Source organism: Ambystoma mexicanum, chromosome 13 (genome assembly GCF_040938575.1).
Source record: "Ambystoma mexicanum isolate Mex_15411 chromosome 13, UKY_AmexF1_1, whole genome shotgun sequence".
NCBI classification, from domain to species: domain Eukaryota; kingdom Metazoa; phylum Chordata; class Amphibia; order Caudata; family Ambystomatidae; genus Ambystoma; species Ambystoma mexicanum.
This window is the reverse complement of record NC_090938.1, coordinates 18,358,031-18,376,036: the sequence shown is the minus strand read 5'-3', so window position 1 is coordinate 18,376,036 and position 18,006 is coordinate 18,358,031. Positions and strand designations below refer to the sequence as shown.

General features: G+C 45.6%; 1 protein-coding gene across 1 annotated transcript in view; it reads right to left on the bottom strand.

The window, feature by feature from the left end:
- LOC138520746 (zonadhesin-like) overlaps positions 1 to 18,006 on the bottom strand; it is a 220,749-nt gene that overhangs the window by 21,923 nt on the left and 180,820 nt on the right. The window contains exon 4 of the mRNA XM_069633029.1: positions 55 to 339. Coding sequence (XP_069489130.1) covers positions 55 to 339 — 285 coding nt within the window. The remainder of the gene's footprint in view (positions 1 to 54; positions 340 to 18,006) is intronic.

Here is an 18,006-nt window from a genome sequence, read left to right as displayed (position 1 = left end):
AGGTTATTTCAGGCAAGCCCTCCACACCCCTGAAGCCCCTGCAAATGGTTGTACCTTGTTGGGCGGCGCTCTGGACTTGAGACAAGCTTGACTTGGAGCTGCTCTTGCTTCTCTTGCTGTTTTGGCTGTTGAGCGATGGGTGAGACTGGAGCTTTCCTTGTGGTTTCTGCGACCTTGTGGCCACAGAGGGGCCGGGAAGCAGGACCCCATTTCCAGCTCCAGTTTTAACTCTGCCTGGCTGAGAGGTGGCCACGGGACCCTTGGGAGCCTTGGGTAGCAGAGGTGCACAGTCTGAGGGCGTCACCAGCTTTGTCAGCAGAGATTGGACCTTTGGTTGACCTGTGAAAGAAGAGATAGTGTTAGTGCCAACCTTGCACAAGATGGCTGCCAGCTGAGTTCTAATAAGACACACTCTCAACACACCTGTCCAGTCGTGCGCCCTCAGTCTAGATATCTAACATGGCAGCTCTGTCTGTGTATATAGTCCCATCGTTGAGTCATTGAGTTCATGCCAGACTCTCCACCTGAGTCCCTTTTGCCTGTAGGCTCATTACTTGTCTATCCCATGTGGGATTTCATGATGCTTAGCTAAACTAGGGTTTTCTGGCACCGTTCTGATGCGTGTGCCAGCATTCTCTTAGACCGCCTCTGAGGCGGACTTGGGCAAGATCTTTGGGAGTTCAGCACAGGACTCAAGACTTTGAAGACAGCCTCACCAGTACTCACCAGGTGGAGACAAGCAACCTGGTTCACTCAAGATCTACAACCACCCAAAAAACCACAACACAAGAAGAAGCCAAGAACATGGTGAAGCTGCCAGCCTAATCAATACCACCAGTCCAGCAACCCCCTGTAGAGTAAAGGACCTTAAGAGGTCCCATAGGAAGTCCCGCCGGAACACCCGGAGATTACGAGCGGGAGCTCCCGCTCAGGACACATTAAGAGTGCGGAAGCCACGAAGAGGCAGGCTGCCATACCCTCTCCCCTGCAACCTCCTGCCAGGGACCCCTACTCAACTTAAATACAGGAACCACCAGCAGGACTACATTAATCATATCAATAGATGCTGCACAATCACCCCAAATACAGTCGGTGCAATCCAGAGGCAGAAGGGACGGAGGACAAGGCGAAGTCAGAGATGACGCAGCAGTGAAACGTGAACCGTTGAAGTGCCACAGGTGCGCCAGTACAAGCCACCTAGCCAACAGCAGAGAGTGCCCGGCAAGGAATAAAGAATGTTTGAAATGCAGAAGGTATGGACATTTTGCGTCAGTGTGCACGTGGAAAGCGAGGAAAACTGGCAGCAATCCAGAGCGAAGAAGGCAGAGATAAGGCCTACTCAGATGAAGAAGCATGCGTCACAGTTCTCATGGTAAATAGCGGCACGATTCGGAGGGAAAAGCCCCACTGTACTGTTAAAGTTAATGGCCATAAAACAAGAGTGATGGCAGACTCGGGTTCCGACCTCACCATACTATCCCTAAACTTATACAAAAGCATGGTGGGAAGAGAAAGAGTAGAAGCCTATGAAACGAACATCAGTCCCACAGCGTACAGAGGTGACAGTGTAAATATGTTGGGGTACATCAGAGCGACAATGGAATTCAGGATCAGGGTCACCAGAACCAAAGTGTATCTTGTAGAAAATGGTCCAGCAGTATTAGGCTGGGGTGATCAAGCCAAATTGCAAATCAGGCTCCACCCCAGCGTGGAGGGACACGTCCTGTCCATAGACAAAAATGGCGCCTCAATCAGCAAAGAAGAATTCCTGCAATTATTTTCAGACACGCCTGGCCGCGTCAAAAACTATGTGCACAAGACAAAACTAAAATAGGAAGCAGTACCAGTCAAGCATAGGGTGAGACCTGTGCCGGCAACAGCGAGAGTTGCACTACAAGAAAAGCTCAACAAGATGCTATGGAATGGAACCATAGAGACTTGAGTCTTCAGAATGGCTCACCCCAGTGGTTCTTATATAGAAACAGCATACTGGCGACTTGTGTGTTTGCAATAACTTACGCAGCCCTAATCTGGAGGTTGTAGCGGGCAGTTACCCCTTACCGAGCATAAATGAACTGATCTTGCTCATGAAGGAGGCCAAAATATTTTCAAAATTAGACCTGAGGGATGATACCACCAAATCACATTACATCGAGAATCCAGACCCCTCACGGCGTTCATAACCCCATTTGGAACGTATCAATTCACAAGAATGCCATTTGGGCTGTCCTCGGGGGCCTCTGCGTTCCAATGCATGATGGACTCCCTCTTGAAAAACAATGGTAATGTCTCGTACTTCCAGGATGACATATTAATATATGCAGAAGATATGGAGACACATGATGCAGCTCTCTGCAAAGTGTTGGCACAATTGCAGGAAGCAGGAGTGCGACTTTGCTGCAACAAAGGTGTACTGCAGGTGCATGAAGTAGAATATCTGGGATACACCATATCCAAGGCAGCTATCAGTCCCAAGAAAGATTTACTGCAAGCAATCTTGAAGGTGCCTCCCCCAAACAGCAAAGAAGAGCTGAGATCATTTTTGGGTCTATCCGAATACTATGCAAAATTCGTGCCAGATTTCTCAGAGACCACTGCTCCAATGAGAGAATTACTCAAGAAAAACGTGGAGTATCAGTGGGGGAGGGGGAACAAGCCAAAGCATTTGAAAACGTCAAAGAGGGAATAATGCATGTGCCCTGCCTGCAACCCTTCAATCCTCAATGGAAAACCATGGTTACCACGGATGCCAGAGCATACGGTATAGGAGCAATGCTCACGCAAAAGGAGGACGATGAAGAACATATTGTCGCGTTTGCGTCCAAGGCCCTCTCACAAGCGGAAACAAATGACTCCACCATTGAAAAGGAGATGTTGGCTTGTGCATGGACCGTGGATTAATTCCGCACATACGCATGAGGTACATGATTTCGGTTGGTTACAGATCGCAAACCCTTAGTGCACCTACTGAGTCCGGGAGGAACCCGCACAGCGACACCTCACCTTGCTCGCATCTCAGCCAAGCTGCAAGAATAAACTTAAGAGATACAGCACATTGCAGGATGGAAAAATGCCCAGTCGCACTGTATGGCCAGACTCATGCAGCACAAAGATAAAGAAACCAGTTTTCTACAGGACGAATGTGTCGTCACATCACTCACTGACCTGAGGAGCAGGGAATTCCTCGAAACGAGCGAGAGACACTGGAAAGAAGTAGCAGCCAAAGATGACACCACAACAAAAGTCACGGAGTGGGTCAGGAAATGGTGGCCCGACGAGAGGTCCATTCCAGAAGGGTAACGTCCCTATTGGAAAGTGTCAGATGAAATATTCAAAACAAAGGGATGCTCATAAGAGGCGGCCAAGTGATTCCACCCATAGCTATGAGACGAACATTCATATGCAGGGCTCACGCCGGTCATCTTGGAAACAACATGACTAAAAGGAGAGTAAGAGAAGCGTTTTGGTGGGCAGGTATGGACTTGGAAATAAGGACCATGACAGAGAGGTGTCATGAGTGTGTGAATAGTGACGAGCGACTCAAAGTAAGACAAGCACTACTACACCCCACAGAAGTGCCAGGAGTCTGGCAAAAATTGGGCTTGGACTGTATAGGCCTGCTAGAACTCATGGAACACTAAAGCAAGTACGGCATAGTGTTAGTGGATTATTTATCCCAATGGGTAGAAGTTGAATTTGTACCAAACATAACCACAGTGATTCAGTTCCTCAAAAACATCTTTCAGAGAGAATGATTGCCTGGAGAACTGGTCACTGACAATTGAGTATAGCTCATATCTAGAGAGATGGACAATTTCTTGAAAGGGAACAATATTGGGTAAATTAAAGCAGCTTTATATCACCCACAAGCAAATGGGTTGGCAGAATGCACCAACACATTCATTAAGGGAGTGCTGCAGTTAGCCACAGCAGCGAGACTCCACCCGTTCTGCGCAGTCAAGGAAGCTATAGCTGCTCATCGCCTCACCCCCAATGGGGTCTCAAACATAACACCGTTCCTCCTCCTCAGAGGACGCAGGGCAGCCTCCACCATGGTCCCGCCATGGTTGACAAGTGTGAGAGAGGATGAAAAGGTGGACATGGAAGAATTAGTATGGCGAGTTAAGAAGAGCAAAGAAAACATGAAGAGCTATAGCGACAAAAGGAGAAAGCCGCAACAAAGCACAGTCCGAGAAGGAGATTTTATAAAGATTAAAATGGTGCACAGAGATTCCGAGACGGGGTCCAAATTCAGCAGACCATTGAGAGTGGTGCAGAGAGAAACAAACCATGTGTGCACCCAAGACGGCAAGCAGTGAAACTTAGAGAAGGTAGCACTGTACGAAAGGGGGACAAAAGTAGCACACAGCCCCGTAACACAAGAGCACAGAAGTCAAGGGGAGAGCTTGGCCAAAAATAACCCGACCATGGGGGAACAGTCAGGAGATGCAGAGATGGAGGACATAGGGACACCCTCCCAAGCAGAAGCCAGTCCCAGGAGGAATGCACACCACGAGAAGAGAATGCAGAGAACAGCCGACCACAGAAAGAAGAAGATCAGGAAAGTACCATGACTATGTGATGGAGTAAGACAAACTGTCCAACAAATGGAGGTATGTAGAGTAATGAACCTTAAGAGGTCCCGTAGGAAGTCCCACAGGATCAGCCAGAGATTACGAGCGGCAGCTCCCGCTCACGACACATTAAGAGTGTGGGAGCCACAGAGAGGCAGGCTGCCATACGCTCTCCCCTGCAACCTCCTGCCAGGGACTCCTATTCACCTTAAATACAGGAACCACCAGCAGGACTACATTAATCATATCAATAGATGCTAAAATCTATGCTGAAAGGTGATTAGTATGTAAAGGCAGTGCTACGTGTGGAGAGATACTAAAAGCACACTAACACAATCTCCAGCCTGGTATGATCATTGACAGGCCACTACACCTCCACCTACCCAACTCGCCTTTTCAATCTCGTACCATCTTACACTATGTACACGAATCCCCGTGCAAACTATGGCCTAATGCCTGCTTGCAGCCCCCCAACTCTAGCCACTGCAGAGCCACCGAGAGTCGACTCTGCACTGCCCAGCAACATATGGCGGCACGGCACCCCTGGCATTCCATCACTGGCCAATAATCAGGCTGGATAGGCACCCCGTTAATAAGTGTGACATCTCCATGAACCATCTAAAGACACAACTTCTCACAGTCTGGCATCCATCAACACCTCGGCCTCCCACTAACCCTTCACCCCCTACCCGGCTCCCATAACCATGTGCTAGGAGGCCACCAAAAGGGCAGAAGCTGCGCTAGGTAGGATCACTGTGCGTGCCGTCACATGACATCGTGTACAGTATTTGCAAGCCTCCTTTCACTGCCGGGTGTGTGCTGTTTGTATCGCCATGCACAGGGTAATGGTGTTAGCAGACTTGATATGTTCTCATCAAGTTCATCTAATGCTGCCCACGTGCCCTCGGATTATGGTTCTCTTGCATTTGAGCACTGGTTAGGATGGCATGGCGATGGTGCATTCTCACTCAGGGTGTAAACTAATGGGACGTGCTGTCATTTGATGCACCACTGGAACACTGGCAGCGACCCCCGTGGTAGAAGCAAAAGCACCTTCTGCGCTGTGGGCCAGCAATGCACACTCACGGTGGAGCTACTTTTCCAGAGTTCTTCCACCCTGCTAGCCACTCCATTCATGAGGTTTGGTGTCAGGAACCTCCATGGCTAGGGATTCACCTTCTGGAATTCCCTACCCTTGAATCATGGATTAAAGCCTGACTTCATCAACCCATTGACAACACTTGCGATGTATGCGTATACCGTATACCGTAAAATGTGGACTCATTTTGTCACAAGACATGTATATAAATCCTAATTTGGGGGCCAGCTGATGTTCTTGGAGGGGAGAGGGGGGCGGTGTCCTGGAACTTTGGGCCGAAGGTCCAAGTTTCTGTTCTTTCGGTGTCTCGCCAAAACGTGAGTGCTACGATCAGCCATACTTGTTGGACTGATGCCCCTTGGCTTTTATCTGCCTGTTATTGCTATTTCCAGTTGGTCGGATGCCTAAGACTATCCTGAACACTTCCCTATATTGTCAAGTGCTGGAGTCCGGGTCCTTACACCACTTTGAGGCTTCCCCATCTTCATCATGATTTTAGGGTACATGCCTTGAGCATAGGCAGACACTATTTGCAGCCTACGCCCGAGGTATGTCTGCCTTTACAGGATCCTCCACAGGCCCTTTACACTTCTGCTTCCCTCCAAAAGCTCTCCAAGGCAAAAGACAATACTCTACAAATCATTCAATAATGACAGTATCTTTCAGTAGTGCACACTCAGTCATATCTGATGAGGACCCCTCTTAGTGATGAGATCTGTTGATGTGCTCTTTTAGCCATGATACATACTCATGGCCCACTCTTAGCCATGATACCTACTCATGGCCCACTCCTAGCCATGATACCTACTCATGGCCCACTCCTAGCCATGATATGTACTGAAGGCCCACTCTTAGCCATGATACCTACTCATGGCCCACTCTTAGCCATGATATGTACTGAAGGCCCACTCTTAGCCATGATACCTACTCATGGTCCAGTCTTAGCCATGATACCTACTCATGGCCCACTCTTAGCCATGATACCTACTCATGGCCCACTCTTAGCCATGATATGTACTGAAGGCCCACTCTTAGCCATGATACCTAATCATGGCCCACTCCTAGCCATAATATGTACTGAAGGCCCACTCTTAGCCATGATACCTACTCATGGTCCAGTCTTAGCCATGATACCTACTCATGGCCCACTCCTAACCATAATATGTACTGAAGGCCCACTCTTGGCCATGATTCCTACTCATGGTGCAGTCTTAGCCATGATACCTACTCATGGCCCACTCTTAGCCATGATACCTACTGATGGCCCACTCTTAGCCATGATACCAACTCATGGCCCACTCTTAGCCATGATACCTACTCGTGGCCCACTCTTAGCCATGATACCTACTCATGGCCCACTCTTAGCCATGATACCTACTCATGGCCCACTCTTAGCCATGATATGTACTGAAGGCCCACTCTTAGTCATGATATGTACTGAAGGCCCACTCTTAGCCATGATATGTACTGAAGGCCCACTCTTAGCCATGATATGTACTGAAGGCCCACTCTTAGCCATGATACGTACTGAAGGCCCACTCTTAGCCATGATACCTACTCATGGCCCACTCTTAGCCATGATACCTACTCATGGCCCACTCTTAGCCATGATACCTACTCATGGCCCACTCTTAACTATGATATGTACTCATGGCCCGCTCTTAGCCATGATACCTACTCATGGCCCACTCTTAGCCATGATACCTACTCATGGCCCACTCTTAGCCATGATATGTACTGAAGGCCCACTCTTAGCCATGATACCTACTCATGGCCCACTCTTAGCCATGATACCTACTCATGGCCCACTCTTAGCCATGATACCTACTCATGGCCCACTCTTAGCCATGATATGTACTCATGGCCCGCTCTTAGCCATGATACCTACTCATGGCCCACTCTTAGCCATGATACCTACTCATGGCCCACTCTTAGCCATGATATGTACTGAAGGCCCACTCTTAGCCATGATACCTACTCATGGCCCACTCTTAGCCATGATACCTACTCATGGCCCACTCTTAGCCATGATACCTACTCATGGCCCACTCTTAGCCATGATATGTACTCATGGCCCGCTATTAGCCATGATACCTACTCATGGCCCACTCTTAGCCATGATATCTACTCATGGCCCACTCTTAGCCATGATACCTACTCATGGCCCACTCTTAGCCATGATACCTACTCATGGTACGCTCTTAGCCATGATATGTACTGAAGGCCCACTCTTAGCCATGATACCTACTCATGGCCCACTCTTAGCCATGATATGTACTCATGGCCCGCTCTTAGCCATGATACCTACTCATGGCCCACTCTTAGCCATGATACCTACTCATGGCCCACTCTTAGCCATGATACCTACTCATGGCCCACTCTTAGCCATGATATCTACTCATGGCCCACTCTTAGCTATGATACCTACTCATGGCCCACTCTTAGCCATGATACCTACTCATGGTCCGCTCTTAGCCATGATATGTACTGAAGGCCCACTCTTAGCCATGATACCTACTCATGGCCCACTCTTAGCCATGATACCTACTCATGGCCCACTCTTAGCCATGATACCTACTCATGGCCCACTCTTAGCCATGATATGTACTCATGGCCCGCTCTTAGCCATGATATGTACTGAAGGCCCACTCTTAGTCATGATACCTACTCATGGCCCACTCTTAGCCATGATACCTACTCATGGCCCACTCTTAGCCATGATACCTACTCATGGCCCACTCTTAGCGATGATACCTACTCATGGCCCACTCTTAGCCATGATATGTACTCATGGCCCACTCTTAGCCATGATACCTACTCATGGCCCACTCTTAGCCATGATACCTACTCATGGCCCGCTCTTAGCCATGATACCTACTCATGGCCCACTCTTAGCCATGATACCTACTCATGGCCCACTCTTAGCCATGATACCTACTCATGGCCCACTCTTAGCCATGATATGTACTCATGGCCCACTCTTAGCCATGATACCTACTCATGGCCCACTCTTAGCCATGATACCTACTCATGGCCCGCTCTTAGCCATGATACCTACTCATGGCCCACTCTTAACCATGATACCTACTCATGGCCCACTCTTAGCCATGATACCTACTCATGGCCCACTCTTAGCCATGATACCTACTCATGGCCCACTCTTAGCCATGATATGTACTGAAGGCCCACTCTTAGCCATGATATGTACTCATGGCCCACTCTTAGCCATTATACCTACTCATGGCCCGCTCTTCGCCATGATACCTACTCATGGCCCGCTCTTAGCCATGATACCTACTCATGGCCCATGGCCCACTCCTAGCCATGATATGTACTGAAGGCCCACTCTTAGCCATGATATGTACTCGTGGCCCGCTCTTAGCCATGATACCTACTCATGGCCCGCCCTTAGCCATGATACCTACTCATGGCCCGCTCTTAGCCATGATACCTACTCATGGCCCGCCCTTAGCCATGATACCTACTCATGGCCCTCTCTTAGCCATGATACCTACTCATGGCACGCTCTTAGCCATGATACCTACTCATGGCCCGCTCTTAGCCATGATACCTACTCAGGGCCCGCTCTTAGCCATGATACCTACTCATGGCCCGCTTTTAGCCATGATACGTACTCATGGCCCGCTCTTAGCCATGATACGTACTCATGGCCCGCTCTTAGCCATGATACGTACTCATGGCCCGCTTTTACACTCTTAGCCATGATATGTACTCATGGCCCGCTCTTAGCCATGATATGTACTCATGGTCTATGTACTCATGGCCCACTCCTAGCCATGATATGTACTGATGGCCCGCTCTTAGCCATGATATGTACTCATGGTCCGCTCTTAGCCATGATATGTACTCATGGCCCGCTCTTAGCCATGATATGTACTCACTCTTAGCCATGATATGTACTCATGGCCCGCTCTTAGCCATGATATGTACTCATGGTCTATGTACTCATGGCCCACTCCTAGCCATGATATGTACTCATGGCCCACTCTTAGCCATGCTACCTACTCATGGCCCACTCTTAGCCATGATACCTACTCATGGCCCACTCCTAGCCATGATATGTACTGAAGGCCCACTCTTAGCCATGATACCTACTCATGGCCCACTCTTAGCCATGATACCTACTCATGGCCCACTCCTAGCCATGATATGTACTGAAGGCCCACTCTTAGCCATGATACCTACTCATGGCCCACTCTTAGCCATGATACCTACTCATGGCCCACTCTTAGCCATGATACCTACTCATGGCCCACTCTTAGCCATGATACCTACTCATGGCCCACTCTTAGCCATGATACCTACTCATGGCCCACTCCTAGCCATGATATGTACTGAAGGCGCACTCTTAGCCATGATACCTACTCATGGCCCGCTCTTAGCCATGATATGTACTCATTGCCCACTCCTAGCCATGATATGTACTCATGGCCCGCTCTTAGCCATGATATGTAATCATGGCCCGCTCTTAGCACCCTCAATAATGATATCTACCAACCGGTGATCAACACTCACTCCTGATGTCTGATGAAGGCACACTTTTAATCATGTTATTTGTCGATTCTGCACTGTTATAGTGATATTTACCAATGACGGTATCACAAGCAGGCTATCTCAGACTAAACTGTTGTGTCTCCTATTTTTGTCTGTTTTGGGGTTTGCGGCTCAACGCACAGATCAGAGTGTTTTGGAGTTTAGCCCCTCCTTTGCTGTAGATTGAGCAATGTGTTTTGAGCGTTTCACATTCCCAGCCAGGGTGTTGCTCTGTGGGCGGGTAATATAATACATTTTTTATTTTTGTATTGTTGTTTTTCGATAAAATATCTTTACAACATCAATTTTAAAAAAAAGAAAACATTTTATAGAATCAGCTTAAAATCAGAAATATTGTTTTTTACATTCCATTTCAGAAAACAAAAGAAATATGTGCACGAAGGCAAAAGGGGCGAGGGAATAAACAAGGAATAGGGAAAAAGAAAAAAAAATCAGAACAATAAACAAAACGTAATTAGAACATACTCAAATAGGATAACAGTTCGGCTTTAGAAGCTGTGCAAAAGAGCAACCAGCCTATGAATTGTTCAATCACAATTAGCACTCAATTCAGTTTGGATTTGTTAGCATGTGATTCCAGACCTCTCATTAAATCCATCTATCATATTTTAAGGTTTCCCAAGTTCATCTCCATGGTAGATAAAAAATGATACAAATCAATGATCAAGGCTTGCCTGTGTCCCCACGTACACTGTATCCACACATTTCCCTAGATGTGCTTGCCTCTCCTTTGCAAAATGAGCACAATAAAGCACCAGATGTTTCAGAGTTTCATTTACATGTGTTTTACAAAATCTACAACCCTCTTCAGATAGTAATGAGGTGTGCTGCCAGCTTTTCATGCGGGCCAATGTTGTAAAAAGGTTAAATTTAAATATTTAAATCGCATATATAGTGTGCGTATCTTTTGGCACGGTACCTGCCTAATATACTCAAGAAGGGGTTTCTGTTTGTGACGAAATTTTGCATATTCCTTGTATGCTGTGTAGGTCCCAATCTTATCAGCTGTAATTGCCCAATCATATTGGAGTAGTTTCAACTTCACGATTTGTGGCCTTTTAATTAGGTCCTCTATGTCCATTGCAATCATTTCAAGGCTCTTTTCGCACAGTTGTCCAGCAACATAGACAGATTTAGGACTACCATGCTTTAGCATTAGTCCTAGATCTTCATATAAAGAATTCAAGGCTGGGTCTGACATTTTAGCGTAACTAGCCAATTTACACCATAAATGTTTCGTTGCTAAGAACGTAAGTCCTAATTCGTGCATAATTATGGAGTTTGGAAGTGATGTCGGTAAATGCAAAACTTTCCATATTTTTCCTCGAGTTTTATTAAGAACGGACCCAATTTCAAGAGAGCATAAGTCTAGCCCATAAATAATAGTCGGTTCCACTTTGAGCGTATAATTTTCAATCAATGGAATCAAAGAGAATTGGCAGACCTTCAAATGTATTAGTTTCATTTGAGCAATTAATGGAGAGGATTTGATGGTAATTTCTATCTGCCATTTAGTAATTGAGTCAGAATTGGTTAAGTTGTACCCTAAATATAACATGCCAGGTGCACGGGGAATAGACAACCACTTAATGTTCCATTGGTAGTGAATTAGCTTTCTCCTATTTGTAAAAACCAAGATGTTCGATTTTTTTTGTGTTTAATTTAATTTAAAAGTTGTGGTTGTCGCAAATTTCGACTAGGTGTTCCAATTTGTTTTGCAATCTGAATGGGGTCAGATCAAATAATATTAGGTCATCTGCGAATGCCAGCCACTCTATATGCAGATCACCTAATTTGACGGCAAAGGAATTGCAACTTGGCCATAGGGTACCGATCTCAGTTAAATACAAATTAAACAGGGTGGCTGCAAGGTTGCATCCCTGTTTAACTCCTATGTGTGTGCCAATAGGAGGAGTCAGAGATCCAGTTTTGTCTATTTTTATCCTATAGTTAGTGTTGGTATGTAATAATACTATCATGGCTATGATTTGTGGTGGTATTAGAAGCTCTTGCATTCTTCGCCTTAGGATTTATCTTATTACTGAGTCAAATGCACCAGATATATCCAAAAGAGCCATATAGATCGGGCCATGGTCTTTATGCCTGGTGAGCTTTGATAGGTGTGTCAGTATGGTGGCGTTTAATTGCGTGCCCATTCCTTTCCGAAACCCTGTTTCAAAACGAGAAACGATCTTCTGTTTATCAATAAATTCATTTAGGTCTCTTAGGATTAAGGCAGCAAAAATCTTCGCTGAAACATCTATAAGAGCTATCGGTCTAAAATTACATGGATCGTTGAGTGGACCTTTTTTGTGTATTGGAATCACAATAGTCGATAGCCAGGAGGACGGTACACTTTTGGTTTGAAACACACATTCTAGGCGCCTCAATATAATTGCTGCCCACAATTTTGGATCATCTTTTAAGACACATGGGGGGATGCCGTCCAGACCGGAAGCCTTTGAGTGTTTCAATTTCCCTATTATCTGTTCGATGTCGTCCATGCCCCATGGACATTGTGGTGGCAGATCTATCATATTAACCAAAGATTGATGGTCACTAAATTTGTGGGGCAGTGCATATTTATTGTGATATACCTCTGTTCAAACTTCCCCACTAACGGACAAGCACAAGGTCGACGTTCCTTTCAATAGAGGATCTCTCAATGTCACCCAAACTTCTCTTGTATTTTTGTCAGTAAGATTGTGGATCATTTTTTGATTGGTTTTAAGATTGTGGATCATTTTCTGATTGGTTTTAATGTATTTGTCAAACTTTAGTTGTTTAAGATCATTTTTAGATCTTGTCAAAATTGCCTTTTTTTCTATAGCATAAGAGGTTCTACCATTAGGAAGTTTTAGCAAATTACGGATTTCGATGTTCTTCTTCTTTTTCCTAAGGGCAATTGCAGCATTATAAAAACCCCTATGGTTAATCTGTTTCTCATTTATTTTTTGAACTGCCAGCCCTTCAATATGCCTGCGTATCATGGAATCATTCTCCAATTCACAAATCTTGGCTTCGCTTGTTGACATCGATTGAACATTTATTTTAACAATGTCCCTGTTAACCAAATAGTTCAAGTGCCTATATAGGCTTGTGTTCCATCGAATAGATAATGCTTGCCGATCAATTTCCAATAATGATAAGGCAGGTAAAGAATTGTATACTGGAAGATTATGTTCAAGACAGCACTCCAAAATGCAGTGATCACTTAGGTGGTAATGTATGATATTACACAAGGATGCAGGATTAGCTAAGGGGCCAGACATCACAATGTAGTCAATGGTTGAGGTTTTAAGACCACAAGACCATGTAAACAATGGAACTTTTATCAGCGAATGGTATTATTTGCATGTCCCATTGTTCAAAGTAATTTGTCCATAATTGTCCCCTTTCATATGAGGACATGGCATATGCATAATTTGATGTTTCTTGCCCCACACTGCTTGCACTAAGGTTAGAATTAAAGTCACCGCCTATAATGATTAGTACATTAGGAGAATCTGCAACAGCTTCTGTCATTAGATGGTTCAGTTTGTCAATTGTGCTATCTACAGTAGTTACAGTCGGATTCCAGTAAAGTGAATATGTAGCATATGTGGACTCATTAAGGTACTTGATGTAATTTCAATTGCAAGTATGTCTGTGGATGTAAACACTTGCCGTGCCTTGATACAATATATGTGTTTTACAAATATGGCAAGCCCACCAGATGGACGCCCAAGTAAGCCTCTCACAGCCTGTGCCCGGAAGGCCGTATGGCCTTCTAAGTAAATATTCTGAAGTGCCACTGTTATTATTGCAGGTAATTTTCTGTGTTAGAGCTTCTGAAACCATACCTTCAAATCCTTAAGGCCACAGCAATTCCATGAGTTTATCAACAATACATTATTTTATAGGTTTTCTTTACCTGGGAGCTCACCAATTAGAGTTTTCATTAGCGGTTCAAGGCATGCAAGGCTTGTTACAATTTGTGCAACTGCTTCTGATCGGACTCTTATTTTTTCATGCATACTTGCAACCTGACTCTCTTGCACATCTGAGCTAGGTTCAGTTTGGCACGGTGGAGCCTGATATTCAACAAAACTTGTTGCATCTTCCATTGAGTAATACATAGACAATTCATAACCAAGCATTTCAAAATCTTTTTCATGTTTCCATATTAGAGAGGGGATTATTATTGTTTGATATTTACAGAGCATCCTACAATTGGGCACATAGGGGAGTATAACCCAGTCAATATCATTGGACACCAGGTTACGCAAAGCTGGGATTTGATGGAACACTTTCATTAAAGAGGCTCGGTTTAAATTGGGTTTATCAACTTTTGCCGTATTTACCTTCCAACCCATCACCAATTTCATTTTAGGGGACACTTCTTTATAAATTGGGATTCTACCTACACCCTGTCCGTCAGGTATTGGAGTGTCTTTGATAGATAGCTCTTTTTCATGAACGTCTAAACATGCAGGAGTCACCTGTATGTTAGCAGCCCCAAGTACCTGTGGGGGCACCTTTTCTTTTTCCTCATTTTGTACATGGCTATAATCATTACCGTTCGATTTGTTAATGATCGAGTCAGTGTCTTCAATGTTAGTCACAGTACCTTCAGAGGGTTGAGTTAGAGATGTTATTTTCTTGTCCATTTTTTCAAAAAAACCATTGGAGCTGTGTTTGTATAAGAAGGGGGGTGGATATAACGCCAACCTCTTTAACTTGTTCCAAGCTATCTTCACTACACCCCTGTTCTTGTTTTTTATTTAGCCCCTTTGGTAACACTTATGAGGAGTTCCCCTTATCATTACATTCATTAACCTCCAAGTGTGCCTGACTTTCTATGTTTAGTTGGGTTAGATCAATGATCGTTTCATCCTTTGATTTCATGTTGTTTTTATTATATGTCTTTACTGCCATCGACGTTTTTTGTTTTGTTTTGTTTTTTCATTATCTGTTGTAGTGAGCCCCAATTGTGTATTAGCATTTTGTGCTCCTATGTGGGCCTGTCTTTTCTTCGCTCTAGTATGGAGTTTTTTTGCTTTGCGTGACATGAAAAATATAGACTGTTTTTCGTTACACTCTTCTGCCAGAGCTTCAATGGGAGAGTGTACCTTCAGATTAGAACCCACATTTAGGTCAATCAAGTCTGTGAGAGCCGAGGGACTATCAGGACTAGTTTTCAGTGCAGATGCCTTGCTTTCCTCATATCCAGCCTGTTCTTCGCACAAAACCTCAACAGGCACTAGATTAGCAGCCCACAGTATCTTTTCTAGCACCAAGAGTCTCTCATGTTGAAGTTTGGCAATTTCTGCATACAGGGGAAGCTGGTTCATTTTCTGTTCGTTAGAACTCGTACCTGTGTTTATTTCTAGACCATCATAAGTACCCCCAGAGTTAGTTTGAGTAGATTGTGACTTTACCATAGGCACGGTTTGGGCATTTGCCACTCCTACGGGCTCCACCAATTTTTTCTCGTACCTTGATTAACCACTAAGAACTTGATCTGCCCAAAAGGTGTGGCATTTTCCCTGTGCCATCAGAAAACCCTCTATTCTGTTTAATCTAGAAGCAATTTCAGAGGTTGCCGAGCTCAGGGACCAATTGCCCCATGGGTATATTCGTGCCCTTTGTCCAGCAGGTTCAGGATCCTTTCTAGAACTGGGAAGTTGTGTAGCTCTTGTTGACTAAGATCCACTCGAGTGTCTTCAAGAGGGAAGAGTGGTCATGATGAATTTGGTTGGCGTGTTATATCAGAGATTCGTTTGGGTAGGAGTGGCTCGGATCCCAAGACGGGTGAGTGTGGATAAGTTATATCAGATGGATTTCTCGCCAGCTCATGAGCAGGTGAGCTAGCATTTTGTTTTGTCTCTTTTGTTTCCCAACCTATGTCATTCTTTCTTGTTTCTTTCAGTTGGTTCAGATTGGCCGCAATAGCTGCGAGAAAGCGTACTTGTTCCCTAAATCTGCGTGATCTCGCTGTGGGGGTCGATGGACCATTTGATAGACGCGTTCTGCTGTGTAGTTCAGCAAGAACCACTTGTGCAACCAATGAGGTGTCAGCAGTAGGTAAGCTATATCCATCGCTTACCGCACCCAGTAACGAGCTATCAGTAATGGGTATGTTACATATAGGGTTTGATGGGTAGGTGAGACCATCATTACTCTCCATATGAATTTGGGCTAGAGTATCTATTTTGTTTTTGTTTGCTGCGTCTTTTAAATTTGCCGGCACAAGCAGAGTTGTGTTTAGGCTAGGTGTACTTGGAGGTGCTGAGGCCAGTTCACTCCCACAAGATATCTTACGAGCACATCTCCCTTTTTTTTGTCTGATTTATGGTTTCTTGAGATGCCTCTTCTTCTGACATGTTCCCCTCACTTAACATAGAGGGGGACCCGTTAAGACACCTTTTCCCGTTTCGCAACTTTTTGACCATGCTATAAGTCCTGAGAGCACGACTACCTGGTGTTTCAGGGTGCGCACCAATTAGCTAATCACAGAAAAACTTCCTATAATACTGTAGGTAGCCTGTATCACCCCCAACCAGCCGAACAATCGATATAACAATACACTTATAAGTGCTCTCCCACCTGGAGAGCAAAGCAACACATTTGGCAACACTTTAGTGCTTGTAATTATCAAGAGGTTGCTAAAACCATCACCCACTTCGGATACCGTACTGACCTCTGACAGCACACAAAACGTTACCTCCGCAGCCCCGCACGCCGAGCCGCGCACCGTGAACAGTAAACAGTACTTGGTGTACTTGTTGGGCGCACGCGTGGGTGTGCTACTGCGTGCGTATATATCCTGACCAGAGCGGGACGTGATCAGCAGGGGGACGGGGCCAATGTGATTTTCGCCCTTTAACAAAATCAGAGAGAGATATTTCAGTAAATAGGTGAGCGTGTTATAAGGACATCAATAACTGTTTTCTGTTTGTGCACAACGTGCACAACTAATCTAATGTGCCCAACGTGCACCAACAGTCACCTTCTTCAGTTTCAATCCTCCAGGCAGTGCAGTGTTACTTGTAAAGACGTCCTCCCAGTGGACGCTCACGAGCACAGCAGTTGGAAGTTAGTAATGGAGCGTTCCCAGCTCCAGTAAAGAAAAGTTCTCACACGAGCCCAAGTCCAGATGAGCGCAGACCACCGGCACAGTAAACAGTCATTGGTGTACTTGTTGGGTGCGCGTGCGGGTGCGCTGCTGCGTGCGTATATATCCTGACCAGAGCGGGACGTGAGCAGCAGGGGGCGGGGCCAACATGATTTTCGCCCTTCTTCAGTTTCAATCCTCCAGGCAGTGCGGTGTTACTTGTAAAGACGTCTTCCCAGTGGACGCACACGAGCACGGCAGTTGGAAGTTAGTAACGGAGCGTTCCGAACTCCAGTAAAGAAAAGAAAAGTTCTCACACGAGCCCAAGTCCAGACGAGCGCAGACCGCCGGCACAGTAAATAGTACTTGGTGTATACATTACAGAAGAAGCCTGTCATTGAGTGGACAATAATTATGCATTCAGCAAAGCCGCAGTGTGGAGATGGGAGAGATTCTTGAAAGACTGAACCGAGGGACACTGCAAAACAGGTACAATATGGTCTCTCGCTGTCTGTGCATCAGGCACAGCACAGTCAGGACAGATTGACACTGTCTGTGCATCAAGTACAGTAGGTCAGGCCAAATGGACCGGCTACATCAGGAACACACTGCACATCTATCGCAGCACTCGCAGGGCAAGGGAGCACTGTCTACATCAGGTA